The sequence below is a fragment of the Mesoplodon densirostris genome, chromosome 7 (genome assembly GCF_025265405.1).
Source record: "Mesoplodon densirostris isolate mMesDen1 chromosome 7, mMesDen1 primary haplotype, whole genome shotgun sequence".
In the NCBI taxonomy this organism is placed as follows: domain Eukaryota; kingdom Metazoa; phylum Chordata; class Mammalia; order Artiodactyla; family Ziphiidae; genus Mesoplodon; species Mesoplodon densirostris.
In genome coordinates, this window is record NC_082667.1 from 10,440,956 (window position 1) to 10,467,636 (window position 26,681).

The window sequence follows — 26,681 nt, forward strand, 5'->3', positions numbered from 1 at the left end:
CTGGAGCTCACTAAAGTGAAGGGAGGGCAGACACTAAAATAACCCGTTGGTATGAGGCAGGAGGGCTTGTGCAAAGCCGCAAACCTGGAAGCAGATGAAGGGTCAGCAGGCTTGAAAGCGTCCCTGTTCGAAAAACCGTCTGTTGGTTTCAGAGCCATTGGGAGGGCGAGCGGGGAAGAGCCTGAGAGGTGGTCACAGCACCCCAGCTGTGGCCTGGGCTGCCCTCCCAAGCCCGCTTAAGAGCTGGACAAACCACAACAGGTGGGGACCTGTGAGCTTGAGGACTCTCACTACCCGCACAGGGCCTGGCACCGCTGGAAAACCTTCTAATTCAGATGACAGCCACCGACAACCCCCAACTACAAAGGCGTTGGCTGCCCTGGGCCCCAAAGGCAATTACCCAGAGTTGGGGAGGGGAGAGTTTTTTCCCCAGGGCCCCAGGAGCCCAGAAACCAGGCCAGGTGGGGGCATGTGCTTGGAATGAGCAGAATGGTCCTGGTGGTAGTGGCCAGCTGCACCCGGAAGAACAACAGGCTCTGGGGCCTTGGCTCCAAAACCTGGCATTTGGGGCTGGGATGTGGCCAGCCCAGGCATGGGTGAGGCTCTAGCTGCAGTGCCGAGCTGACATGGAGGGCCCAGGGGAGCTGGGACACAGAGGTGCACGAGGGTGGGGGGGGGGGGGCCTGGGCAGCACACTCCCCTGGCTGCGGGCTCCTGACCCTGCTGCCTTGGGCTGGGGATGGAGTGCCAGTTCCAGTCCCCACCAGCCTGACCTGGGGCAAGTGACCTGCCCTCTCTGGGACTCGGACCCCTCATCTGTAGAATGGGTCTCACAACTGCAGCAGGGTTGGCAAAAGGATTAAACAGACGGATGGCGGAGAGGGCTCAGAGCAGGGCCTAACGCAGAACAGAAGCTCAGTATATAGGAGCCACTGTGACCCACCCTGGAAGCAGCCCCCTCTCTTTTTCTTTCAATAAACAGGAGCCCTGTGAATGTGCCTGGACATCCTCCCGCATTTTCTCTGCCATGGCATGGCCTCCCCGCCCTTCTCCAAAACATCTGTGCAAAACATGTCCCCTCCAGGAAGCCTTCCTTGGTTAACCTCCTCCAGCCCCCTTAATCCTAGAGGCAGCCTCGCCTAGTGCTTAAGAGCAAGGGCTCTAAAGCCAGACTGCCTAGGCTTGACCCCAGCCCCACCATTTACCAGCTGTATCACCTCAGACAACTCACATAAGCTCTCTGTGCCTCTGTTTCTTCCTCTATGTCACGGGGATGACGCTAACGGCTACCTGAGCGAGTTACTGCAAGTTAATATACGCAATTCTTGGCTTGCCGTCCGAGGGCTTCCTACCATTACTCTCGTGTTGTTAGCGCTGAAGATGATGACAGTGGCTGCCATTTACTGAGCACGAGCCTCCCATGAGCACGGTGTTAATCACTCTGTTAAACCTCACAGCAGAGCACGAGGCAGGAATTACTGCGGTTCCCACTTTACAGACCAGGAACCTGGGGTAAGCCTTTGGGCCGGCGCCCGGGGCTCACACAGGTTGAGACGCCGGGAGGGAGGTGTGGGGCCGGCCTCTGCCCACCGTCAGCAAACCCCGCGGGGGACGCCCGCCCGCCCGGCCCACTGACCGCAGGTTGTAGGTCCGCAGGTTGCGCTGCCTCCTCTTGGTGGCCCTCAGCTTGACAAAGGTGCGGCCCGTAGGGTCAAAGACGCAGAGGACGGTGATGCAGACGCTCAGGATGACCACCCAGTTGCAGACAACCATCCCTGTGGAGGCGGCCGTGGGAAGCCAAGGGTCATGGTGCTGGGGACACCTCTCTGGCTCTGAAGAAGGGGCACTGGAGCCTCCCTACCCCCAACTGCTTCTGGGGCCCAACAGCAAGCCTCCAAAGGCCCTGGCCCTAGCCTCTAGCCACACAGCCGTCCCCTGGCTGAGCCGTGACCCCAAGGCCCATCCTTGGCACGAGAGACAGCTGTGTGGGTTTCCGGAGCCCCGGGCAGTGCTGTGCCTGCTGCTGCCCCCGAAACCCAGGGTTCCCCAAGGGGGTATGGCAGACTGCAGGATGAAGGCAACCTGCCCGGCGTCCTCATGGAAACTGCTTCCCTCTCACGGTGCCTGAGCTTCCTATTCTCTAACCTGACCTGTCCTCTCCATCCCGGGGCTGCCCTGTCTAACCTGGCCCTGTGCCCTTCACGCCAGGGTTAGGGTTAGGGCTGACCCCGTCCCCTCCATCCCGGGGCTGCCCTGTCTAACCTGGCCCTGTGCCCTCCATGCCAGGGTTAGGGTTAGGGTTAGGGTTAGGGCTGGCCCCGGCCGCTCCACCGCCGGGCCAACCAACATACCGAGCGTGACGTTTTTGGCAGTGAGGTCATTGCAGGAGGTGTAGTACTGAGTGAGCCAGACGATGCCCACGATGGCGTAGATGAACTCGATCACCAGGATGGCTGCAAGGAGAGCAGGGCCCCAGCTGAAGGATGGGGAGGCCCTGGAACCTGGGCCCGGCTCCTCCTGCCACAGGATGCCCGGCCAGCTCGGCAGTAGACTGCCCGCCGCCCCTGCCACAGGCCTCGTGGCGCAGAGGGCCCAGGGAGTGTGGCCGTTCCCACCACCGGTTCTACTCATGTGCCCTCAGGCCCCGACGCCCCCCTGAGAAGGTGACTGCAAAGGTGCATGACCAAGAGGCGTTTCTCTGTTTGTTCAGGAATTAGAACTATATCCATGAACTCTGGGATCAGACATATCTTAGGCAAGTTACCTAATCTCTCTGAGCCTCCGTTTCCTCGTTTGTAAAATGGGGGTGACAAGGTCCATGGTACAGGGCTGTGAGAACTGGGTGATGGGGTCTTCATTTCATGGAAACTGCTTTTCCCAGGAGGAGGCCTCTGGCACTTGAGGCAAGAGAGGGAAGGGACCCCAGCAGCCAGCTGCCCAAGGTGCCCTGCCCAGACCAGAGCAGTGGGCCCAGGGCTGAGATGGGGTTAGGGAGGCGGGTGGGAGAACTGACAGCCCCGCAGGGGGCAGCATTGGAAGCCCCAGCTCTACAGGCATCCCAGTGTGGCAGCCGAGAGCCCAGGCTTTAGAGCCAGACAACCTGGGTTCAAATCTCAGCTCTGACACTCATATGCTTATTAGCCATGTGACCTTAAGAGAGCAAAGTAGGGGGCTTCCCTGGTGGCGCAGTGGTTGAGAGTCTGCCTGCCGATGCAGGGGACACGGGTTTGTGCCCCAGTCCGGGAAGATCCCACATGCCGCGGAGCGGCTGGGCCCGTGAGCCATGGCCGCTGAACCTGTGCGTCCAGAACCTGTGCTCCGCAACGGGAGAGGCCACAACAGTGAGAGACCCGCGTACCGCAAAAAAAAAAAAAAAAAAAAAAGAGAGAGCAAAGTAACCTCCCTGGGCCCCAGATTCCTCATCTGCAAAATGAGACCAACAATGGCTCCTCCCTGAGTTAACACGGGAAGAGGACTTAGCACAGGCCACAGGAGCACAAGAGTGTCCACCGGGAGTGACTGGGAGAGGCGGATGGGACCCGAGCCCAAGGAAGAGGAGACAGGCGGGTCCTCCGGGAGCTGGTCCAGGCCCCTGAGGGGGCTTCCCTGGGAGGGTGGGGGGCTGTGTGGGGAAGGATCACAAAGCAGCTGAAGAGATATGCACAGCCTAGATGGAGCAGCGGTCGGCAACCTTTTTCTGTAAAGGGCCACAGAGTAAATAATATTTTTAGATGTTGTGGGTCATAACGTCCGTCACAACTACTTGGCTCTGCTGTGGTCATGCAAAAGCAGCCAGAGGCAATAAGTACTAAATGAATGAGTGTGGCTGGGTGCCAATAAAACTTTATTTAAAAAACAGACGGCGGGCCTCGCTTGGCTCTCAGGCCGCAGTCTGCCCACCCCCGGTCCAGAAGCGGGCCCAGTAAGTCTGCCTGTTCGCTGCTGGCCCCGGTGCTGGCACAGGGCCCAGCCCATCATGTGTGGCTGAAAGAACGCTGGGCCCAGGAGGAGGGTGGGGGTGGGGGTGGGCCAGAGCGGCCCCCTCACCCACGGCAGGGGGCCCTTACCCAGGCGCACGTAGAGCACGTACTGCATGGATTCGCGGGGCTCCGTGTAGAGGATGCCGCCGCGCATGCTCAGCCAGATGATGGCCATCTCAGCGATCATGCAGCTCAGCAAAATGCCCAGGTAACCGCGGCCGTGGTCCACCAGGTTCAGGGAGCAGGCCTCGTTCGGGTTGTAGACCAGGCCGAAGAGCACCACGGACAGGATCACAAACCTGGGGGAACGTGCACATGAGAAGGGCCAGGCGGCCCACGCACCTCCCATGGCCTCTGGCAGGCGGCCGCACGCAGCCTGGACTCGGGGTGGAGGGCTTCACTGCTCTGGGAGCAGGACCACTGTCTACCTGGCAGCAAGTCCCTCTGAGGACACGGGCATCCAGGGACAGGGGAGCGAGAGCAGGGAGCCCAGCCACCAGCTGTGGGCAGACCGCACAGCAGCTCTGCCCAGTGCTGGGGTCAGGTCCGGCTGTGCCCACGCGGGGTCTCTGGGCTCCACGGGGGTATCGCCCTAAAGGCGTAGCCGTTTCAGCACCAACTCCGGCAAGCTGGGAACACAACAGGGTTGGGACAGATGGCCAGAAGGCCTCCTTCCAGGCCTGTGGCGTGGCCCCGAGACTCACCAGGTGGTATGTAGGAGGAAGAGGAAGATGGCTGGCAGGACGAGGTCATCGCTGCCCACAGACCAGCGCCGCCGGAACACCACGATCCCGGGCATGGCTGGCAGCTCTGCAGAGGCTCAGCGGGCCTGGCGCTCACCTCCTGAAACAGAGCAGAGGACCCTGAGGCTTCCCGGGCTGCTGCGGCACCCAGGGCCACCGTGCTCCTGGTCAGGCGTGCCCAGCAGCAGAGGCGTCTCTCCCAGGCCCTACAGCCCCAGGGCTTTCAGGCCCATCCCTGGGCAGGATCCACCTCCCACTGTATCCACCCCCTGGAGCCGATATCTAAAACTGTAGCAGCCAGACACTGGCTTCAGCCTTACCCCTGAGGACTCTCCTCCCCCCAAGACTGGCACAGACCCCTTGGGATCAGCTCTGCCTGGGGTCACCCCAACAGGAACTGCTCAGCTCCCTTAAAGACCTGGGCTCACCCCTGCCTCCCTTTCCATGGGATCAGGGAGCCCCCTCACCCACCGCCTGCTGCCCAGTCCATGCTGTCCTTGGGGTTGAGTGAGGGCTCCCCAGGCCAAGCCTGAGCCTGTCTCCCGGCATGAGCCAAGCCAGGCAGGTGGAAGGCTGAAGGCCTTGGGGAAGGTGGGGGTGAGGGCATGCGTGGGGCTGCCACACATGGAGGATGGGAGCACCCAGCACACAGTAGGTATTCAGTAAATATTTGCGGAATGATGTCTTCCGTTTCGTGCTTTGCTGGAATGCTGGGAGCACGCTCCATGACTTGATTTTGCACCCATCAGACAGAATTCCCAATCACAGCTATGCCTCTTGGCAGGGAAGGACGTGGTTGAGACAGGGGGTCAGGAGCGTCGCTGGGGTGCCCAGCCCCTCTGCCGGAAGGGCAGTGGGCAAGCCCCTGCGGGTATCCCATCCTCCTGGCGACCACTGCTCCCACACCCACCCTGAGCCATGCAGCCTTTACCGCCCAGATCTCAACTCTCTGAAGTAGCTGAATTCAAGTTAGCCACAGGCAAGCTCAGGGAGGAGGGCCCAGGAATCCGGGCCCCCCCACCTCCCTAGAGCCCCAGGAACCAGGGCAGGGGCGCTGGCTGGTTGGCTCCCCACAGGGGGGGCCCGGGAGACACGGGTGAGGGGCTCCGGGGCAGCCCTGCGCTCAACTGTGCGGAGGAACCCCTGCTGCGGGAGGCTGGGTGCTGGTGGGCAGCTGCCCCCAGGCTGGCAGAGGCTTACATGGCACCTGGTCCAGAGGTGGGCGGCAAGTCCTCCTCTCCCCGGTGACGGCTCCAGGGAAAAAGAGTGTCTGCGGAGACCGGCATCACTCGGGAAGTGGCCAAGGCTCCCCGGCCGGTGGGCGCGGCCCTCAGGGTGGGCGACAGGGTGTGGAGCCAGGTGGCCGGCCAGCACGTCCAGCCCAGCCCGTCTCGGTCGCCCTCTCCCTGGTGCAGCCACTTCATCCAGCCGCTGCCAGGCTGCTCCCAGAGAGGTGGCGGCCTGGCGGGCAGGCTGGCGGGCTAGCCTGCTGGGGTCGTGCCTACTCCTCCCCCCACCCTCAGGAAGTGACATCATCCCACTCTCTCCAAGGAGGAGTCGGAGCACGGATTCTGGGAAGCAGGAGAAGGATGGAGAGCGCGGAGCTGCGTGGCGGGGTGTCCGGGGGTGGGGGTCTGGGACTGCAGGAGGCTGGGGCTCCAGTCCTGTGACTGTGACAAGTGGCTGACCGCACCGGCTCCGGTTTGAAAGGACGGACGGGATGGGAGGGGCTGGGACTCCATGGGTGGCAGCAGGGCTGGGAAGGACAGAGCTGCCAACAGCTGGTATCTCAGCCGCCAGCTCTCTACAGCCCTTCCCTGAGTCCAGGTGGCCCACGGAGGGTGAGCTGGAGCGTGGGGTTGGGCTCAGGGGCCCCGCACACAAATGAGGTGACTGAGAGGTCCCAGCAGGTGCGGCAGCGCCACTCTAATCAGGCCAGACCCCGGCAGAGGAAGGGGAGGGCTGTCCCAGAGGGGCTGGCGGGTGAGAGCTGCCCTGCCAGGAGCCTAGAACATCTCGTTCTCAGGGATGCAAGGGTGAACCCTTCCCAATCGCCTGCTCTCACCCCCGCCCTTCACCTCTTGGACTCTAGAATGGCTAAAACTCCCTCAACTCACACGTATCATTCACTTAACAACCTCGGGTGCAAGCGGCCCCGCCCTCCCTGCTCTCAGGCAGGAGAGGTGGGGTGAGCCTGGCACCCCTGCAGAAATGGCCGAAGATCTGTCAAGACCCTGGAGTGATACGGCCAGTGGCAGCCTCTGTCCCCCAGCTCAGGGAGTGCCCAGCCGACAGCTGTGGTCAGTGCCAGTCCCACCTAGGTCACGTGGCAGGGCTGCTGCGGGCTGACCCCACCGGGTGCCCCATCACAGGCCTGGGGACCACACCCCGCGCCCTCCAGCCTGCACCCGGGCCCAGCCCACCACTACAGAATCCTAGGCCCAGCGCTGCCTGGCTTCCAACCCGGGCTCCATCACCCACTAAAGGTATGACTTACTAGTTGTGCCTCCGTTTCCTCATCTGTAAAGTGTCGATTATCCCCACCTGCTAAGGGTCTAGTGCGGACCATACGAGAGGGCCCAGCAGTGCTGGACAAAGCCAGCGACGGTCTTAGCTCAGGCGGGCGAAGCAGAGGGAGAGTGCGTGAACCCGGTGGACCAGCAGCCCCTCCCCGGCCTGGGCTAGTGGATTCTCCAGCTGGTCACCACCAGGTCATGGTGTGGGCTGGGGGGTGACAGGGCCTGTGCTGCTGCTGGGGGGAGGATGGGCCACTCTACTCCATGCAGATTCATACATCTCAGGGCTGCTATTTTTAAGGGCCTGAAAGACGCCCTTTCTCTCGAGACCCCAGCCCTTCACAATGGGGGCCTGTTCCCCTGCTGGGGATGTGATTTCATCCGGAGGAAATGTCTCAGGATGGGGGAGGGCAGAGGCTACTTCCTGGTCCGGGTCTGCCACAAAGCACCACCTCTGGCTCTCCTCCCCTAGGGCACAGGGTTCGTGCCCTTCAGTAACCTCAGTGGGGGCAGCGCACAGCCTCCCTTCCTTACCCAGACCAGGGGCACTTCCAGGGGAGGTGTGGTGCCCCCGCCGGCGGGTAGGGGAGAACAGGGGCACTGCTGGGCGCCTCCCATGCCCCTGGCTGGGCACCCCCCCAACAGAGGCAGGTGTGAGGTGGGGGCACCAGGACAACCCCACACGTGGATGCAATGACTTGAGTGGCACTCCAAGGCCCCCTTCTTCCTCCACCCACAAAGCCCAATTTCCTTGATGGAGATTCAGGCCCCCGAGTTAAGTATTAATCATTCTCGGGGTTCCTCTCTCTAAAAATGCAAAACTGTTTTCTAAAATGCACATGCTGATCCCTACTTTAAAAACCTTCCATGGCTCCAGTGGTCTGCAGGATAAAGTCCAAGCCTCTCAGGCAGCAGCTAATGGCCTCAGTAACTGGCAGGCAGGCTGTGCAACATTGGGCAGGTGCCTTACCCTCTCTGAATCCTGGAGCAGGAAGATACTCCCCAAGCCCTAAGGATCCCAGGCATAGACAGGCACAGGGCCGCCTTCTGGCTGGGGAGGCACTCCAGCCCCTTCTCACACTGCCTCACCCTCCTTTCCTGACCCCCCAGACTTGCTGCTCCCTAAAAACACCTCACTGGAATCTGTGCTTTGTTTACCCCAGTTCCTCGGCCGGGTAAAATCCTACTCATCTTTCTCGGGGCCAACCAAAAGTCAGCCCCCTTTGAAACCGTCCCTGACAGCAACCCACACTCCTCTCATGCAGAACAGGCTGCTCCCTTATGGGATCCCTCATCCCAGTGTAGCCCTGGGCACACTGTCTTAAACTTGCTGATTCCTTGCTGCCCATCCCTGTCCCAGCTCAACCGAGAGTCCAGGAGGGAGGGGGCCTTGCAGCATTGCTCTCCTTCACAGCCCCTCTCCCCCTGGGCAGCCCTGGCCCCTCCAAACCACCGCTCCATCCCCCTGAAGCAGCTGCCATAAGCGCTGGAGGCATGGCTCCTTCCCATCTTCGCTCAAATCCTTCAGTTTTGGGGAAATGTCCCTCCCCAGCGCTCTCCCTGACCATCCTCTCCTCTGGCTGTCTTAACTGTGCTAGGGCTTTGGTTTCTTCAGCTGCAAAATGGGGACAACAGCACCCCCACGGAAGGCTGCAGCGAGAGCTGGCTGGGACGAGGTCACAGAGGTCTGCATAGGTCCTGGCGGAGCCCAGGGCTCCATTCACGGTGGGTGGGTGGGGGGCATCATATCAACAGGGCTCCTGAGGGGCTTCTGGGGACTTCGTGGCAGGGTGAGCTGCGACAGGTGCTGGGGTTTGGGCAGGTGCTGCTGATGCCCATGACTGGCTCCAGCTGATCAGTAAGGGCCGGACTGAGCACATACGAGCCCTGACAGGGTAACGTGCTCCCGCCACGGGCCTTGAGCAGGGGGGCTGCTATTTAAAGCGCCCTGGGCTGGGCCTCATCCCCTGATCCTAAGGTCCCCTTGGGCTTGGTCCAGGGAGCAGGTTTCAGGGAGAAGTGCCCCTTGGCAGTGGGTCCCAGCTGGTGGGGTGCTGAGAGCTCCCAGGGAAGGGAGGAGGGCACGGGCTGCCTCCGGGACAGAGAGTTCCAGCTCGGGGCTGGTGGGACATGGGAGGTCACCTCACTTGCCTGCAGGGGGGCCAGGACACCAGGGTCAATGTGAACCACAGAGGACAGGATGATGCTGTAGGAGGCCCGTCCAGTGTCACCAGCAGCCTCTAGGTCAGCCCATGAGATTTCCCACCTGGCAGAGGTGGCTTCAGGCATCCGGGCCAAAAATGGGCTAGAAGTTGAGCCTGAAGGAAGGGATGACAGCCAGGTCCAGGCCACCGGGATACATCTGACATCAACTGAGCACCTCCCATGTCCTGGACTAATCCTGCCATCCTCACAGCAGTGATGCAGGGTAACAGCCTCACTCTCAAAAACAGGCTGTGTCTGAGTCCTGGCTCTGCACTTACTGGCTGTGTGACCTTGGACAAGTTACTTAACCTCTCTGTGCCATGGTTCCTTATTTCTAAAGTGGGGCTAAGAACAGTAGCTACCTCAGAATTGTCACAAGGGTTAAGTGAGTCATCCACTTAGGCCAGCACCTGTCACAGACTAGGTGCTCAGTGAATCTGGCTCTTCCGCTAAATATTTCTATCCAAGAACGAGGAGGCTGAGGCTCAGAGATTCTGCCCCACATCTTCAGAGGAGCAGGAGGCTGAGCAGGCAAGAGACACAGGTCCTTCCTTCTGCCGTCCAAAGCCCACATCCACTGCAGGAACGTCAGGGTTAGAAGGGGCCTTGGAAACAGTCCTGGGGCCCGCTTTTATGGGTGAGTAAACCAAGGCTCAGAGAGGCCCCAGCGGCTCCCAGCTTTCCCATTACCTCCACGCCACCTGCTGCTGAACACACGGAGTCCCCAAGCTGGCCCATCCCTTCCCCTTCCTCACAGCACGCCCTTCTCGAATTCCCCGAGAGGCACTCCCATTAGCAGAGTGTCGCCCCAGGGAGCCCGGGCTGAGACCCTCTCTTTTGCACTCTTGATACATAACTCTCTTGGAAGCCGGCAAAATCCACACGAGCTCCCTCGCTGGAGATCAACCCGAAAGAAGGCATCAATCACTTGTACGGTTTCACGCAGAGTCATCAGTGGCTAGCTCTCCACCTCTCGGCGGGTGGGGTCCCCATCACTCTGCAGCTCAGCTGGTGAAGAAGAGGACACCTCAGCCTCAAGCCCACCTTCCCTAGACCCCGTTTAGCCCTACCTGCTGAGGCCTGGTGTCCGGGCCACAGCTACCAGTCCCAGACCGAGGGCAGCATCCCCAGGCCAGAAAGTCACCACCCCTCCAGACCTCAGTTACCTCTTCTGAAGAATGAGGAGCCTGGACTAAGGGGAGGCTTGTCTTTTTGTATTTGTTAGTATTTATTTACATCCACAGCTGAGGCTGCATGTACCTATATAGGCACCACAAACAATGAAAAGGGGGAATATAAATGTAGAAACAAACTTCAGAACAAAAAGTAAGTAGATTAAAATAGAAGGTTGGGGAAATTGTTGTACATGTGTAAGGCATAAAGGCCCTCACAGGAGCTACATGTAATACTATCATTAGACTCCACGCTTCCTGGTGGCCAAAGTTAAAAGGGAAATTGGGTAAGGACTCTTTTCGCTCTGTAAGGTGTTGCAAGCCTTGGGGCCCTGAGGGGAGGGCCCAGGACTCCCATTCCCATAATGAATGGGATGCCCCATGTGACAGGGCTTTGAAATGAGAAGATGCTCCAAAAACAGTGAAAGGGACAGGCACCTGCTGCCTGCTAGACCCTCTGGGTCTGTCTGTGTTGGGTGCTGGAGCTTGACTAGTCTTGAGGGGTGCATCTGACTTGGGGGACTGACTGCAGGGAGACTGGACCCCGGGCAGCCTGCAGGGTGAGGGGTGGCCCCCAGAGGTTCTGTCCCAGCTGGGGCGGGCTCACCAGGGGCCGCCCTCTGGCTTACGTGGGCTGGCAGACGGCTCCTGCCCTCTTTAGCCGTGTCCAGAGCACGGGCTCCAGGGATGGTCAAATCCCAGCACCTCCACTTCTTAGCTGTGTGGCTAGTTAAGGGAGCTAGTTAATCTCTCTGCTGGCTCGTGAGGCTTAAATGAGGGAGCACCTGCAGAGAGAGGGGATCCGCACGTATTAACTGGAATCATTTCACGAGGCTGCAGGGCGGTTCCAGGGTGATGGAGGAGAGCTCAGCCCACCTGAGGTTGGGGACCCACTTGTTCTGCTCCCTCCAGCATTTGTCAGTTGCCTACCATGTCTTGGGCCTTGTCTAAGCCCTTTGCAAACATAACTCACTTAATCCTCATAGTAACTCTGTGAGGTAGGCACTGCTATTACCATGTTTTACAGATGAGATGAAGTGACTTGCTCCAGGTCACACAGCCTAGTTCCAGAGTCCGTGTCTTACCTGCTGCTTCTGAGGAGCACGATTCAGCTAAAGGCCTGTTTCTGAACCCAGGAGCAGGCGGCCCGTGTCCCCCATGGAGTGACGGGCCATGGCCTCAGGGACCACAAAGAGCTCTCTGGGTCTTCCTGTGGCTCCAGACTCCTGGTCACACCACCACGGGGAGACTGTGGGCATTGGCCCCACTCTGCAGATAAGGAAAACTGAGCCCGGGGGTCGGGGGTGGGTCCACAGGCTGCCTGGAGGTGCGTGGGTGGTGGGCCCAGAGCTAGAAACTTTATGCGTCCTCTTATTCCAGCCTTGTCAGACAGTAGGGGTACCACTCCAGCTTTACAGATGGAGAAACCGAGGTCACAGAGGGGCAATGGCTTGCCCGAAGATCCCAGGACAAAGACGAGGCAGGGCTGGGATTTCAAAGTAGCCTCCTTGAGTTCCTTCAAAGGAAAACTCTCTGCCCGTCAGTGCGATTCCTTATTCCCACATGTTCCTTCAGCCCTTCAAGTCCCTCTCCCTCCCAGGTGTGGGGTCCCACGCAGAAGCTGGGCTCTGGGAGGCATGGGGAGGGGCAGGGCAGCGAAGGAGGCGACAGAGAAGGAGCGCGCGTGGGCTGGGGGCCACGTGCACAGCCAGCCTGGGCCTGGGTGTGTGCAACCCAAGTTAGGGGCCGAAAAGCTGCTGCTTTTCACACGTCAGCTGTGCCGAAGCAGAAGGCAGAGCCGAGCCAGCCCGGGGCTGAGGCCGGAGCAAGAGATGGGTCCTTACACGCCCAGGCCCTGGGGCTGAAACGGTGGGGGCAGGAGGGGGATGCTGCTGCCCCTGCTCCCCTCCCCCCGCAGAGTCTCAGACTCGCAAGCCCCTTCCCGGCCCTCCCCACCAGGGCAGGCTTGAAGGACCAGGGGAAGCGCCTCCTATGCCCCTCACCACGAGCCCATGGGTGGGTATGGCTGTTCTCATGTCACAGATAGGGAAACCGAGGCTCCAAGGTTAAATAACCCAGGGACTGGGAGGCCAAGTCAGGCTTCGAAGCCAGGCCTCTCTGCTGCATTCTCTCCACATCCACAGGCTTGCTGGCCAGAGCCCCTCCCCACGAAAGAGCAATCTGGGAGCTGGGCACAGAGTTCAGGGGAGAGGATGAAAAGGAGGGGCCCCAACTACTGGGGGCCATGGCTACGGTCATGCTGGGCTGGACCCGGAAATAGCTCCCACCATTATTCTATCACCAGTTATTTAAAAAAAATTCTTATGTGGCATCTGCTACATGCCAGGTATAGTAGTAGCAAGCAGCTCACAGATATTACCTACTTTAATTTCATCCTTTGAGCAACCCTATGAGGTAAGTGCTATTGTTAACCCACTTTACAGATGAGGAAACAGGCCCAGAGAAGTTGAGAAACTTGCCCAAGGTCACTCAGCTGGTGAGGGCCAGGCCGCGAGGCTCCAGTCTGTGCTCTCAGCCCCTCCCGAGCCCTCATCAGGGCTCCCTTTATCACAGAGGCTCTGTTCTCACGCTAATTATTTTCCACTCATCTACAACAAGCAGAATTTGCCATCTGCCACGGGCCCTGTCACTGACACCAGCCAGCTCCCTGGGAATCAACTAGCTGTTCTGGGCGAGTGGCTGGCTGCTGGGGGACGAGGAGGGAGGGCCCGGGACGCAGCAGGACTCTCCCGTGGCTACTCCTCAGCCCTCCCCGTGCTCTCCTTGGGGGCGGGGGGGGGGCGGTTACCCCAGGGCTTACTTAGTCCTGGGCCGGAATGGACCTGTTTCCCATAGTGGAAGAGGTTCCCCTCTGGCCAGGCCGGGTTTTATTTCTGAATTCTTCCTTGGAGACTGTTTATTTTCCTGAAACTAGGAATGGCCTTTGTCCCACACTCATTCTGGTGCCCGGGGAAGAGGTGCCCTGGGGCGGCCCAGAGAGGCGGGCTCTGCTGGCGTCCTGATGGGTGCTCGCGGCACCTGGGTTTCCCAGCCCCTGGCCAGTTCCTCCCGTCTGTCTGGATGGATGCAGGCACCCATCCCAGGTCTGTTTCTATCCGGGCGGAGTCCTTTCTGTGCTGCCCCTGTGGTCTTCTCATGGTCCCTCATGCGCTGAAACGTCTTTACCCCGCCTCCCCTGGAACCCACCCTCTCAAATGCGTGCACCTGGAGGGTGATGGCTCACCGAAGGAGCCTGCCGCTGCCTTCCCTCCTGCCCTGGAGTGGGACAGCCCCGAGTCTGAATCTTGGTTCTGTCACTTCTAGTTGCCTGTGACCTTCATTGCTCGGAGCCTCAGTTTCCTCATCTGCAAAAGAGGACAATGGAGGTACCCGCTTCACAGGGAGTCATAAGGAGTAAGTGAAATAATGCATACAAAGCACTCAGCTCTTGGGAAGTATCAGTTGATTTCATTATTATTTACCCATCATCCCTCCTGAGGGCGCTTAGACCTCGTCCTCACTGCCTGAGCTGTGGCAGGGCTGCTCGTCTCCGTGAGGGAAGTCAAGCCTCCCACACGGAAAGGCCCTGCTCCCGATCCCTGGCACCAGGCTGACCCATGCCTGCCCTCATCCGTGCCAGCCTACATAATGCCCTGACCTACCTTCTCAGGCAGGGATGCCAGCTTCTCCTAGGAGCCCCACCTGCCAGGCTGAGGCTTCACTGGCCCTTAATCCACGAAGAGCCACCGAGATGGGAATCGCCATCCCACGGCTCAGCTGGGACTGGGGAGCTCCGGCCCAAGGCCACACCTGTGCTCCTGCGGAATGCCCCTGTCTGTCTGTTCCCAGCTCAGTGGCTCAGTGGCTGGATGCCCTGAGGGGAAGCAGCCCACTGCTCATGCCCAGCTGCCCAGTGCTGCATCCTACTGGCAGTCCCCGCCAGGCCCTCTCACCCCTCACCTCCCCCAGGGCCTCTGCTCTCCTGCGAGCCAGTGCCTGGGGGGCCCCCAGAAGGCCATTCATTTGCAATGCTCTGGCCGGCTTCCCAAGAGCTTCTGAGAAGAGACTCCCTGTTCCAGGTGCTGGCAACACCTCTGAGAGGAATTAGCACCCTCCACTTCATGAGGGGCCCCCTAGCGAGGCTGCTAATGAGGATGCTAAATGGGCAGACCTAGCCTGACACCCCCACTCTGGGAACCCACCCGCACGCCCAGCATACCCTGTGCCACCACGGTCCTATCGCGCCCGCCTCCTCTGCCTGCACTGGGGGAAATGCTCTCCAGACTCCGGGAGGCTGCATGGGCCGCGGAGGATCCGCGGAGGGGCCACCTGCCCGGGCAGCACGGCCATCTAGGGCACAGGCCCGTACTCAGGCTATTGAGTTTCACTTCAACCATTCCCGGGGCATCGCAGAAGCAGGCAGGGATCGAGTGACTGCGTAACACAAGCTCTTTCCCAGGGGAGGAGGTCTGCAGAGTTCCCGTGTGTGACCGGAGGGCCAGCGTCCCCTGTCCCCTACAGAGCATTGCTGGAGGTGGCAGGTGCTGCTTCCAACGGCCCTCAGGCCTCAGCCCAGGCCCTGCCCCTCTGTCGCCCTCCTCTCCTGTGCCCAGTGAGCGGATGGCAGTGCTCTCCCAAGTGGGTTTCTGGAAACCCTCAGACACCCCCAGATGAGGGGAGACGGTCACAGCAGGCTAGGGTTTGCAGGCTATGATGGTCAGAGCAGCTTTGACCGCTTTTACATATTGGGGCTCCTTGTAACACTGTGTTTGAGCTAAACAGTCTCAGTGCTTAAAAACGTTTGAGAGGCCCTGGACAGGATGACCTGTCAGGTCCACTCTGGCCTTGACTTCTAGAGTTCTACTTGCTATTTTGGTGCAGGACGGCTCCACCCAGGAGCCCAAGCTAATTCGACCATCACACGTGTCTGCCTGACCTGAGCCACAGAGGGCCAAAGGAAACACTGAGCCAGGTGCTCAGAGACGCCTACGGGCCCCTCATCCCCTCGCACCTCCCCAGGCATGACAAAGCCAGACCCAAGCACGTGACCACAGGCCTCCAGGAAGCGGTGCGGGCTCCGAGAGCCACTGCACGGAGGACAGGGCTGGACCTGGCTTTCGTCCTAGTGCTTCTGTCCACTCTGACGTGCACTGAGCCGTGACCGTCAAAGTACAGTACAGGGCTTCCCTGGTGGCGCAGTGGTTGAGAGTCCGCCTGCCGACGCAGGGGACGTGGGTTCGTGCCCCGGTCCGGGAAGATCCCACATGCAGCGGAGCGGCTGGGCCCATGAGCCATGGCCAGTGGGCCTGTGCGTCCGGAGCCTGTGCTCCGCAACAGGAGAGGCCACAACAGTGAGAGGTCCGCATACCACCACCAAAAAAAAAAAAAAGTACCGTACAGCACAGAGTCACTTCCCAAGACGAATCAACCACCGCTTCCTCCTCCTCGGTAAAACGGGATGGTGATGACAGTGCCTCCCTCGTGGAAGAGGACAAAGTGAGTTCAAAGCTGTGAAGTGCTGAGAGCCGGGTCCCGCACAGAGCGGGTGCTTGGTAGCATTAGCTACGTGCGTACCCGTTTACAGTTTTAGTTAAATCCACCCCCTCCTCAAAAGTGCATTAGGGCTCCTAACTGCCCTTTAAATAAGATTAAAACTCCCAACCACTCCCGACCCCGCCCCCTCCGGCCCTGCCACTGGGCAAGCCCATTTCCTGCTCCCATGTCCATCTCCTGCTCATCAATGGAGCGGGCCCTGCCCGGTGCTTCCTGCTCTCCAGACGCCCGCTCACTTCAGGGGTTCCTCCCCGGCGAAGCTCAGGGCCTGTCCAGTTGGCCTTAAGCCCCAGTCCTGGTTGGCCAGCCTGTGGCTAACCAGTGACGTGGCAGCCTACCTTCCTGCGGGCTCCGGGCGCTCCCGCCTTGCCCTCTCTGCTACGCTGGAGGCCCCCAAGGAGGAAACCTTGGCCTCCCCCTGCTTCTCTCCTGGCCTGGGGGATGGGCCCAGAGGCTCGGGGCCACATAGACTAGCAATGGGGGGAGCACTGGCCTCCACAGCGGGGGCTGCCCCATCAGGCACCTGATAAAGGTCAGCCTTCTGCATCCTCACGCCCCTCGGTCCTGCCCTGTATCTGGGCAGGTGAAGGCTGGGAGAGAGCAGGGCCCAACCTCGGGCTCCGGAGCTGGGTGTCACTTTCCTTCCCAGAGGACTCACCCTCAGGGCCTGGGGCCCCAGCCTCGTCACACTGTCACTTCTGTGGCCTCTGCTTCCCGGCCTCCTCCCTGGGTGTGGCAGGAGGTGGAGCCGGGGCCACTTGCCTGGCACAGCCCTGGTGACCGAGGGCTGGACCGCTGCCCGCGCTTCCAGCCCTGCGTGGCACTCCACAACCAGTTAACAAGGTCATGGCAAGGAGCTAACGGGCATTTGGCGGGGCCTCTCGCAGTCAACCTGGGGCAGGTGCCCATGGCCCCATTAACTGCCCACTACCAGTAGGGATGAGACAGGCCTTTCACTGTACCTGCCGGCCCCGGGGAGGTCGGCAAAGCTGCTGGTGACTCCAGGGGACGAACCTTTCAACAAGAGCTGACGGCGTCATCGAAAGAGACCAGCAGGGCTGGGCACTGAGTGCTAATGGGATGCCCGCCTGGGGTTCAGGAGATGGACAGGGTCCTGGCCAGACCGGCTGAGGCCGAGGCTCCTGCCAGGCAGAAAGTGGCACCTTGTCTCCTTTGGGGCTCGGGGTGGGGAGTGCGACAATGCCTGTTCCCTCGGCAGGCCCAGCCCTTCGCCGCTTGCCCAGGAAGGCTCTGGAGTGGGGCGGAGGGGGGGGTGAGGGAGTCGGTGAGAGCTAGGGGACCAGAGGGGGGCGGCCTGCGTCACGGCTCCTGCTGACTGCCCCACCCTTGGCGGCTGCTGGCTGCTATAAATACCACTCCTGCCTCTGGATGGTGCAGGAGGTGACCTAGAATCGTGGGCTCTGGGGCCTCCTGGGTGCCCCTCCCTGCCAGCGTCAGATGGAGCTGCCTGACAAGAACGTCCCTGCAGCCCGACAGCCCACCCCCACCTTGAGCGGGGCCCCCGCCAGGGCTGGGAAGACCCTGACACTGAGGGGACGGCTGCGGCTTCCCGACCCTGCGTCCCCCACAACCGTCCTTTCTACCACCTTGGTGGCAAGTGCCGGGGACACTGGGTCCCCAGAGAGCAAAGGCCTGGCCGACCCACAGAGGAGACAGGAGGCGAGGCCCGTAACCACCCACCGCAACCTCCGTCCTCAAGCCCGAAGGCTCCAAGGCCTCTTGACCCCGGGCCCCCGGCCCCCTCCTCCGTCCACGGTTCCTCGGCAACCCCACCTGGCTTCCAAAGTTGCCATCTCCCCAGAAGCCTCCCTGGATGCACTCGACTGTGACTGTCCTTCTTCTAATCGGTGGCAGGCGTCTGAGTGAGCCCTTCCCTCCTCAAGAGACCCCAGGCGGACCCGGGCCCCAAACCCCAGGCTGGGCTGACCCAGGAGCACACGACACGAGGCGGCCCCGGGCCTGGCAGCGGTGAGGACCCCAGCCCTCACATGTGGCCAGAGTTTGGTTTCAGACTCCCGGGCTTAGGGCGGCGCCGGGACGTGAGGCGAGAAGAGGCTGGGAACAGCTCCCCAGGTGGGGCCTGGGGGTGTGGACACAGGTGAAGCCTAGTGAAAATTAAGTTCATGCACGCAGCCACCCTGCACCCTCCACCGCACGGAGTGCCCGCTACATGCCAGGGGCTGTGGCAGTAAACAAAGGCCCAGGTGGGGCCAGCCCTCCAGGAGCTGACAGGCTAGAAGGAAAGAGGTTTCAAGCTTATCTTAACACACAACGGTGAAAAATTCTACGACCTGTGCTCGGAAGAGGGGTCGTGTGGGAGCCTGAGCAGGGAGGTGAGGGGCAGCTGTCTTAAGAGCTGGGGGCCGGAGCTGAGATCTGAAGGATAAGACGGAGTAAGGCGGCCACAAAGAGAGGGTAGCGGGGGAACACATGGAAGAGGCCCGCGTGCAGAGCCTGGAGGATGGGTTAAAGACCAGACCCGCCAGACGGGAGCAGAGGGGAGGGCCAAGCTGGAGACGCTCCTGGGGTCTTGTGAGCCAGGCTTCATCCTGGGAGCAGTGGGAAACTCCGGGCCAAGGCGGGCACGACGGGGGTGGGGAGAGGAGCAGGGCTCAGACTGAGACTCAGCAGACAGTGGTGACAGACGGGATGGGCGCTGCCGAGGATGCCCCAACCTGATTGCCGTGCAACTGGACAGGCGGAGGGGCTGGCACTGCATCAGCCCTCGGAGCCCTGAGACACCGGGGCCGGCCGGCTCTGGAGCACTTCCTGCAGTCTGGGAAGGATGGACCACGCCCTGCTTCACCCGATCCTGGAGGAACGCACTCCCCAGAGTTTCAGCTCGGCCCTGTCGTGCCCTCGGGTGTGCCACAGGCCAGGGTGCCGGTCCAGCAGGCACCCATTCAGGGGTGGTCCCTGGGCTCTGCTCCCACACCTGAGGGCTCCCCACAATGAGCTTGAGGTTGGAGGCATTTCTCCTTCAGTGTTCAACTTCTTACTCTTCCGGCCACTGGCTCTGACCACAGATAATGGCCACACGGAGGGGGCCGTAACTCAGGCAGAGGAGACCTCAGAGTTGATGGGAACCCCCTACAGAAGGGGGAACAGGCTCGGGGAGAGGGTGTCTCTGTCTGCTGGCCGACCACCACCCCAGCCCCACACCCCACTGAGGGGCTCCACCGCACTGATGAGCTGGCCTGTCCATGGGAGGGTGGCTTGTAGTGCCCACCTGCCACTGGGGGGCGGGCGCACAGCAGCGGGGAGGGCACCGCAGGCCGTGCTCTCGGGACATGGTGGGCACTCGAGTCCCCTCCCAGCGACAGGGTCCCTGAGGGACCCATGTGCCTGCAGCCCGGGTGGCCAGGGGGGCTCCCCAGGATCCTGGGGCCCGCTGTCAGCAAGGAGGAAAGGGAACACCTGGGGAATGACTCCCCTCTGAGAGCCTCAGCGATCTCCCATTTCCCCAGGACTCGCTTTTTTATTCCCCTGAACGCTCAACTGCCAAGGGCCTTCGGCCTCTGCCTGGGGGACACAATCCCAGGGAAGATGCTGAAATACTGATGCCACTGAACGGCTGCCCTGGGAGGGAGATGGGCCAGGAAGGACCACTCCAGGCACAGTGTTTTAAATCAATCAGAACCGAGGCCAAAACCTAGGCCGTCAGTGACTCGCCTGTGGCCCTGGAGCCTCTAAGCCTCTTTCCTCTCCAGACAATGGAGGCGGGAACAGTGGCTGCCTCCTGGGCTGCTGGGGGACGGGAGACGACCTGGTGAAGGGCCTGTCCTGCAGATCCTCATTCTGCGTCCTCCCCGTGACCCTCATCTGCTCTCTGCCAACTTCCTAGGAATGTGAGGAGAACAAACAAGACAGAGCGGAGGCTTCTTAGAAGGAAAGCACTATAAAAAGCCTCACAATGTGATTACTCCCCTTTAAGACAGAGCCCTGGGCTTCGACATCCCCCCCCCCCCCACCGTGGGGCCTCATCAGGATTCTCCCAGCGTCCCTTCTCCTCCTGGCTCACACCTACACAATCGGGAGACCAGAGGCAGAGCACAGGCCCACCGGGAGACACGTCCCCGCCCCAGCATCTCCCCTACCAGAGGCAGAGGGCTAAAGGGGGGCTGGACGGCAGGCAGGCTGGTTTCTAGGCCCCGTGGCCTGCTCTGTGCGGCCCTTCCACCACCCTCAGCGCCTGGCCTCCTCTCAACTCTTCTGGGCCTTGGGAGGACACATGAGATCACGTCTGGGAAGGGCTCAGAGTTCCTCAGAGAAAAAAGGCCAGAGGGATCCAAGGTGGGATGAATTATGTATCAATGTGCTCATTTATTAGCACTTTGGTTTCAGTCGGGGGCAGAGGGGGAGACGCACGGGGCTCGCAGTCAGAGAATCCAGGCTTGGTACTGGGCTCGGCCGCTACTAACTGTGGGCAAGTTGCAGCCTCTTGGAGCCCCGATTCCTGTAAAAGGGGTGGGAGATAAGATCTGAGTGGTTAAAGTACAACCTGCAAACGGACATTGCGAGGGTACCAGCCTCACAGCGTTCGCGTTCCCGTTCCCAGGGGTGACAGTCGAGTGCTTGGCAGGGGCTGCTTGAGCACAAGGTGCGTTAAGGAGCCTCCTTCTGGATGAAAGGCCTGACGATGGGGCTGTTGAAAATGCCGCCCGAGCTTGCAGACTCTGTGTCCATCCCCAGGCGGGCACCCATCCCTGACCAGCAGCAGGAGAGAGGGCTGAGCAGGGCCTGGCGGCCACTGTGACTTAAAGGGGACTAGCACTCCCCTCTCCCATGTCAGTCCTGCTCCCCAGGTAAGAGGTGGTGGTGGAGGGACCAGGCGGCCTCCTCAGCCCCAGCACACAGCCGGCCCCCCAAGGGCCAGCATGGGTGACTGGACAACCTCTTGCAGCTGCACCCACCTGAGAAGGCTGTCCCCAAGCCTGAGCGAGGACGCTCTCCTGGCTCCCCTCTGTGTACGGAGCTCTTGGCCCATGGTGGGTGCAGTACAGCCTCTTGGTGACAGCCTGCTATTCCTCACCGCTTGTCTGACAGGTACCAAGTGGTGGAGTGACCACAGGCCACAGCAGTGGGCTTGCTAAAGGCCACAGTGCAAAGCAAGGCGGGCACCCCGCAGTGAGGCGAGATTCCTCATCCTCCCAGGCCTGAAGCCACAGGCAGGACTGCAGGGAGGGAGGTGGCGGCTCCCTGCCCAGCTAATGCAGGCGTCTCCCTGGGGTCCCAGCTCCGGGGAAGAAAGGGCTCCCTCTCCCCTGGGACACCAGGCCCTCCCAGCCTCTGTTTACCTGATCTGTTTCCCTTGGCCCCGAGGACCAGGCCCCTGGCCTCAGGGAGCCGCCAGCACATTCTGGGTCAGCGAAAGCCACTCTCAGGAGGGCAGGCGCAGGGGAGGGCCCAGGGCCAGGGAAGTTCCTGGGGCTGATTCTTCTGAAAGGGGGTGAGGGCAGGCCAAGGATTGGTTGAATCCAGGCAGGCTCTCCTCGCTGGGAGGAAGGGCAGGGGCCGTGGACAGGCGCAGCAACCCCAGGAAAGGACGGGGCAGAGGGGTCTGGTGGAACGCTCCTGGCTTGGGCCATGTGCTCCTCTGACCCTGGCCACACAAAAGTCCCATTGATGCCACCCCTCGCCTCCACACTGGTGCCCTGCACAAGGGCTCTGGGGACCTCTCTTGCTCCTTGCTGACTGTCCAGCTGCCGCTGCCACTGCTGCCCTGGCACGCCAGGCATGCCAGGCCCAGCACTGCAAAGTCACATGCTCTGCGTGGGCGAGGCCAGGCGCTGCTGGGGCAGCATCGTGGACTGCAGGGTGTGGCGCTTATGGGCAGTGCAGCCCTTCTCAGTTATGCAAAAAAAGCTGGAAGCCCAGAAGCAGCGGACCACTTGCCTGCCACCCCCGTCCAGCCCCACCCGTCTTCCTGGAGGACGAATCCTTGGGCAAACAGTCAGCCAGGTGCTGGCGGCGCAGCAAAAGCAGGGCTGGGAAAAGCAAATACTGTGGGTCACCCCCACCCCACCCTGCACACCGAGACTTCTCTAGGGGACAGGGTACGTAAACCCGCAGGAGACGTGCAGGCTGACCTGGGCCTGGAGCTTGGCCACGTCCTGGCTGGGTGACTCTGAACAAGTCTCAGGACCTTGGGGTGATGCCCACGTGCACCGCTCTCGTGAAGGTTAAATGGGAGGAGGCCCGCGTGGGAGCACTTAGCGCAGTTTGGCATAGACTAGGGTCTCGATTCATGGGGGCTCTGTCCAGTGCCACGTGGATGTGGGGTGAAGCTGGGACAGGTCACAGAACGAGGGGCAGCACCGTGGAAGTCTGCACTACACCCTCCGAGGGCATGCTCATTCATGGCCTCCTGGCCTCAGCCCCTGGGGGAGACTTCTCACCTATGGCTCAACCAGCAGGGGCTGCTTCACCAGTAGGGGCTGCTCCACCAACAGAGGCTGCTCCACCAGCAGGGGATGCTCCACCAGCAAGGGATGCTCCTGCTGGCCCCAAACTCAGGGCAGCCATAAGTCAGACCCCGGAATTCCCTCCAGCTGCTTAGGGCCCCACTGGGCCCCATGCAGGGCTCCTGCTTCAGGCTGGCCCTGCCCCACAAGCAGCCAGAGGGGCCAGAGGGGCACTGTCTACTCCTCCTCGAAGACCCCACCCTGGGGTTGAACGGCTCACGCTGATGAAGCAGCCTGGCCTTTATCTGCTCTACTACTCGCCACAGTCGAGCGCTCTGCAGGGTCTGAGCTCTTCATGACTCCGTGCCTTTGCACAGGCCGTTCTCGCTGCACAGGATGCCTTTTCTAATCCTGTTCTCCTGGGAACTCCTCAGCCCACCAGGGCTTAGCCTAAACACCCCCTCCTCGGTGAAGCCCACAGAAGCCTGCCAACCCCGAGGCAGACCTGATCGGCGCCCCTCCATTCCTGCCCCAGGTACCCTGGTTCCCCACCAGGCTGGGAGCTCCTAGAGGGCGGGGCTGCACCTTCTGCCTGTGTCTGTGGCACCCAGACAGTGGCTGGTGCCTAGCAGCTGCACAAGAAAAGTCACGCTGTTGGCCTGTTTGGCCAAAGAGATTTAAGACAGAGTGTGGGAACCTGGGCAAGACAGCTTCCCTGACATAGCAGATGGGGGCTCGAGGTTTCCCCTCCCTTGGACACTGTCCACGCTCTGAGCACCAAGCTTCACCACAGTCAGAGGCGGCTTCGGGGGCTGCAGGCTGCCTCTCCATCTCCAAAAGCAGAAAGCAAAGTTAACAGGAGGGTGAGCACAGGGAAGGGAAGTGCAGCCGGAACTGCAGGGAGAAAGGGAGTTGTGGCTGCCATCTGCTGTGAACAAGATGTTTGGAGAACACGCACTCCTCAGCTCTGAGGTCTCCCAGCCAACTCGCGGAGGGCGGGCCGCCCCTCTGCAGATGGGAGCCGGTGGCTCAGCCAAGCCTGAAAGGGGCCAGGCCCCCTCCCGCCTGCCCAGACCCTCCAGCTGCCCCCGTCTGACCTCCTGCTTCTCAAGCAGACTGGGGGCCTGGATGCCAGCCCAGGGCATGGGCCACACCACCCCCTCCAGGGAGCCCCCTGCAGGCTCTGGGGAGCCAACTCCACCACAATAAAGCATCTCAATCATAATGATAATAAGAGTGACAATACCAATTACTACTTAGCGAGAGCCCAGTGACCTGCCAGAGGTCTTGTACTGGGAGCTTGTGGCCATTATCTCACTTTAGCCCATCACCCCAGGGAGGAGGGAGGAGACATGGAGAGTCCAAGAGAGGACCTTTGCCCTGCTCCGCGGTGCGGGGGCACCTGGCCACCTAGGCCCATCAGGAGAAGGTCCTCGGGCCCTCCCTCAGTCTCTAAGCTGGGGGCTCAGTGAACAACAGGAGAACATCTGGGTGGGAAGGAACCTTCTGGGCCACTGAGTCACACATGCTCATTTCAGGGAGGAAAGTGAGGGCTAAGGATGCAGAGACCTGCCCCAGGCCACACCAAGGTCAGCAGCAGGTCGGGGGCAGAACATGACCCCTGGCCTGCAACCCAGCTCCCAGGGCCTCCGCAGGCTCCTGTGCAAGGCTGTCCTCTGGCCTTTAAAGAAGGGTGCCCTTGGAGGGCTGAGGTGTGCTGGCCTTGTCTTGAGGGCCCATCCCAGTTCGGGCCAGGCCTCCCTCATGCCCTGTCTGCTCAGGCTGCTGAGAAGCAGCCTCCGTGCCCGACCGAAGCAGGGGGCTGAGCTGAGAGCCGGGGAGGGAGAGCCCTGCCCTCGTGGTTGTGCCTACAGCCTCACTGCTCCGGAGGCTGGGCCCGCGAACCCCATTAGTTCCCCGGGCCACCCTGCCCTGAGCCCGCTCACAGAGGGATTAGTGTGGCCAACAAGGCTGGACATGCTGGCCAGGGGGCTAGGCAGCCCGCTCATCAGAGACACTGGAGCTCCCTGCCGGCACCCAGCCAACAAAAACCGCTGCATCTCTCACCAGACCAGGAGGGTGGGTAGGGGGCTGAGAAGCCTGCCCACCTAGACTGAACTGTGCCAGGGTCCTGAATGTCGCCCAGGGACCTCAGCCCTGGCAGCCTGGCCCCCAGGGCAGTGGGGGGCTGCCGGCCCTTGCCATTCCAGCCTGGAGAGGTCAGGGGGCGACTCCCCCTCGCTTTGGCAAGTGGAAGGCAGGAGCTCTGGGGCAATCACGCAGAACTGCGCATCCCATCCCACTCGCAGCCCAGCGTGCCCCACGCGGCCCTGCTGCTGCCGCCCCCACAGGCCCGCTCTCCAGCCGTGCGCTCCACATTCTGTCTGCTCGGTCCTCCCCAGGCCCCCACACACCGTAACTGCGACACCTTGGTCCCGCGGCCTGCTCTCCGGAGGGCGGCACAGGCCGCTGGCAGCCCGAAGGGCCTGAAGCTGTGCTCCGGGGCATCTGTGGGCCCGGAAATTGCGCACAGCCCTGTGTGAATTCTTCTGGAGGGGAGCCGACAATTTTCACCCTTTCTCCAAGGGTGCTTGGCCCCTGGGCTGGGTCACTGTGCCGGCCCCACTTCCTGCCTCTCAGCACCCCCATGGGGCCGCCCTGTCTGTGAAATGCCTGGGGATCAAGGGAATCAATGGCTTCTCTGTTCTTTGGAGGGAAGGCGTTTCATCACCCTTGGGGGAATCTTTCAGGGAGGCAGGGAGCAGCCAGGCCCGCTCTTTGGGCTCAGGACCCTCGATGCCTCACGGCTCCTCCCATGTTGGGAAGTGGGGTCACTGTGCATGGTGGAGGTGTGGGGTTAGGCGGGGAGGGGCGGGGAGCGTGCCGTGGGGCAGGAGGGAGGCCTGAGGGCTCCGTGGAGGGCACTGCCCCCCCTCCCCCCGGCCCCCACTCCCCCGGTTCCCGGGACTCCCTTTGTATGAGCCGCTCTCGCTACCCAGACACCTTCACGAACAGCTCCCGCCTGGGCTGAGGCACAGCCAGGCCGGGGTGAGTGAGTCAGCCAGGGAAATCCCGGCACCCGCACCCACCGCTGGGTGACAGTGCCGCTGACACCTACGGAGCGGGGTGCCCAGCCCCTCCCGGCAGAGGGCGAGAGAACGCCCCCATTTCCTGCTCCCTGAGAGGGGAGCCTGGCTGCGGGGCAGGGAGGAGTCAGGGCTCAGAGGAGCCCTACAAGTGAGGGCTCAGGCCCTGGGCCTTGCCCTGTGGCCTCTTCGGGGCTCTGGTCCCTTGATGCTTGACGCAGCAGTGGGGAAGGGGGTGGGAGCATGGTCGCCAAGGCCTCTGCCAGCTCCAGCCCCGTGCCTGTCATCTCCCCAGCCACTGGGCATCCTGCCTCCCAGGGTCTCAATGCCTCTAGGCCTTCACGGGCCCACCTCGTTCCTGTGGGGCCCTGGCTAGTCTCCTGCCTGGGCACCTCCACTAAAGGCTGCCCTGAACCCCAGAAAGGGCAGGGTCAAGGCTCTGCCCAAGAGGAGGGAGGCGGGGCAAAGAGGAGAGCAAGGCCAGGAGAGGAGAAGCCTGAAAGGGTAAAGACAGAAAGGACAGGCACAAAGCCTGCTCCCAGAAGGACATCCCATCCCTCAAGAAACCCGGCCAGGTCCCCACAAACCCGCCAGACCGGTTGGCAGTTGGCGATTGGCGTTAGCGGCCACCTCACTGCTTCCGGCTGCCTGAGTGTGCAGGGGGCCTGGTGGGCAAGGTCCTGCCGGGCCGGTGCCTCACTGTTGAATGCCACCTACTCCATTACTCCCATCCCTTCCAGCCTGACACCTGCCCAGGTAGGACCACCTTCTGGGCATAGGTAAGGGGAGGGTGATGTTCTGAGTCCGCCCCACCCACTGCCTCAGGTGGGCTCCAAGACCAGGGTGGGGAAGCAGCTCAAGGGATCTCAAGAAGGAGCCTCTGGGGACTTCCCTGGTGGCGCAGTGGTTAAGAATCTGCCTGCCAATGCAGGGGACACGGATTCGAGCCCTGGTCCAGGAAGATCCCACACGCCGCAGAGCAACTAAGCCGGTGTGCCACA

The 26,681-nt window shown here is 61.4% G+C and overlaps 1 protein-coding gene across 2 annotated transcripts in view; it reads right to left on the bottom strand.

The window, feature by feature from the left end:
- Positions 1-26,681, bottom strand: part of DAGLA (diacylglycerol lipase alpha) — a 62,148-nt gene that overhangs the window by 21,172 nt on the left and 14,295 nt on the right. Inside the window, exons 2-5 of one of the 2 annotated variants that reach the window (XM_060103795.1) lie at positions 4,685-4,823; positions 4,068-4,279; positions 2,352-2,453; positions 1,637-1,775 (exon numbers count right to left, since the gene is read on the bottom strand). In XM_060103795.1, coding sequence (XP_059959778.1) covers positions 1,637-1,775; positions 2,352-2,453; positions 4,068-4,279; positions 4,685-4,779 — 548 coding nt within the window. In that variant the 5' untranslated portion in view covers positions 4,780-4,823. Of the gene's footprint in view, positions 1-1,636; positions 1,776-2,351; positions 2,454-4,067; positions 4,280-4,684; positions 4,824-26,681 lie in introns of those variants that run through there. The other variant, XM_060103796.1, reaches the window with a different exon arrangement.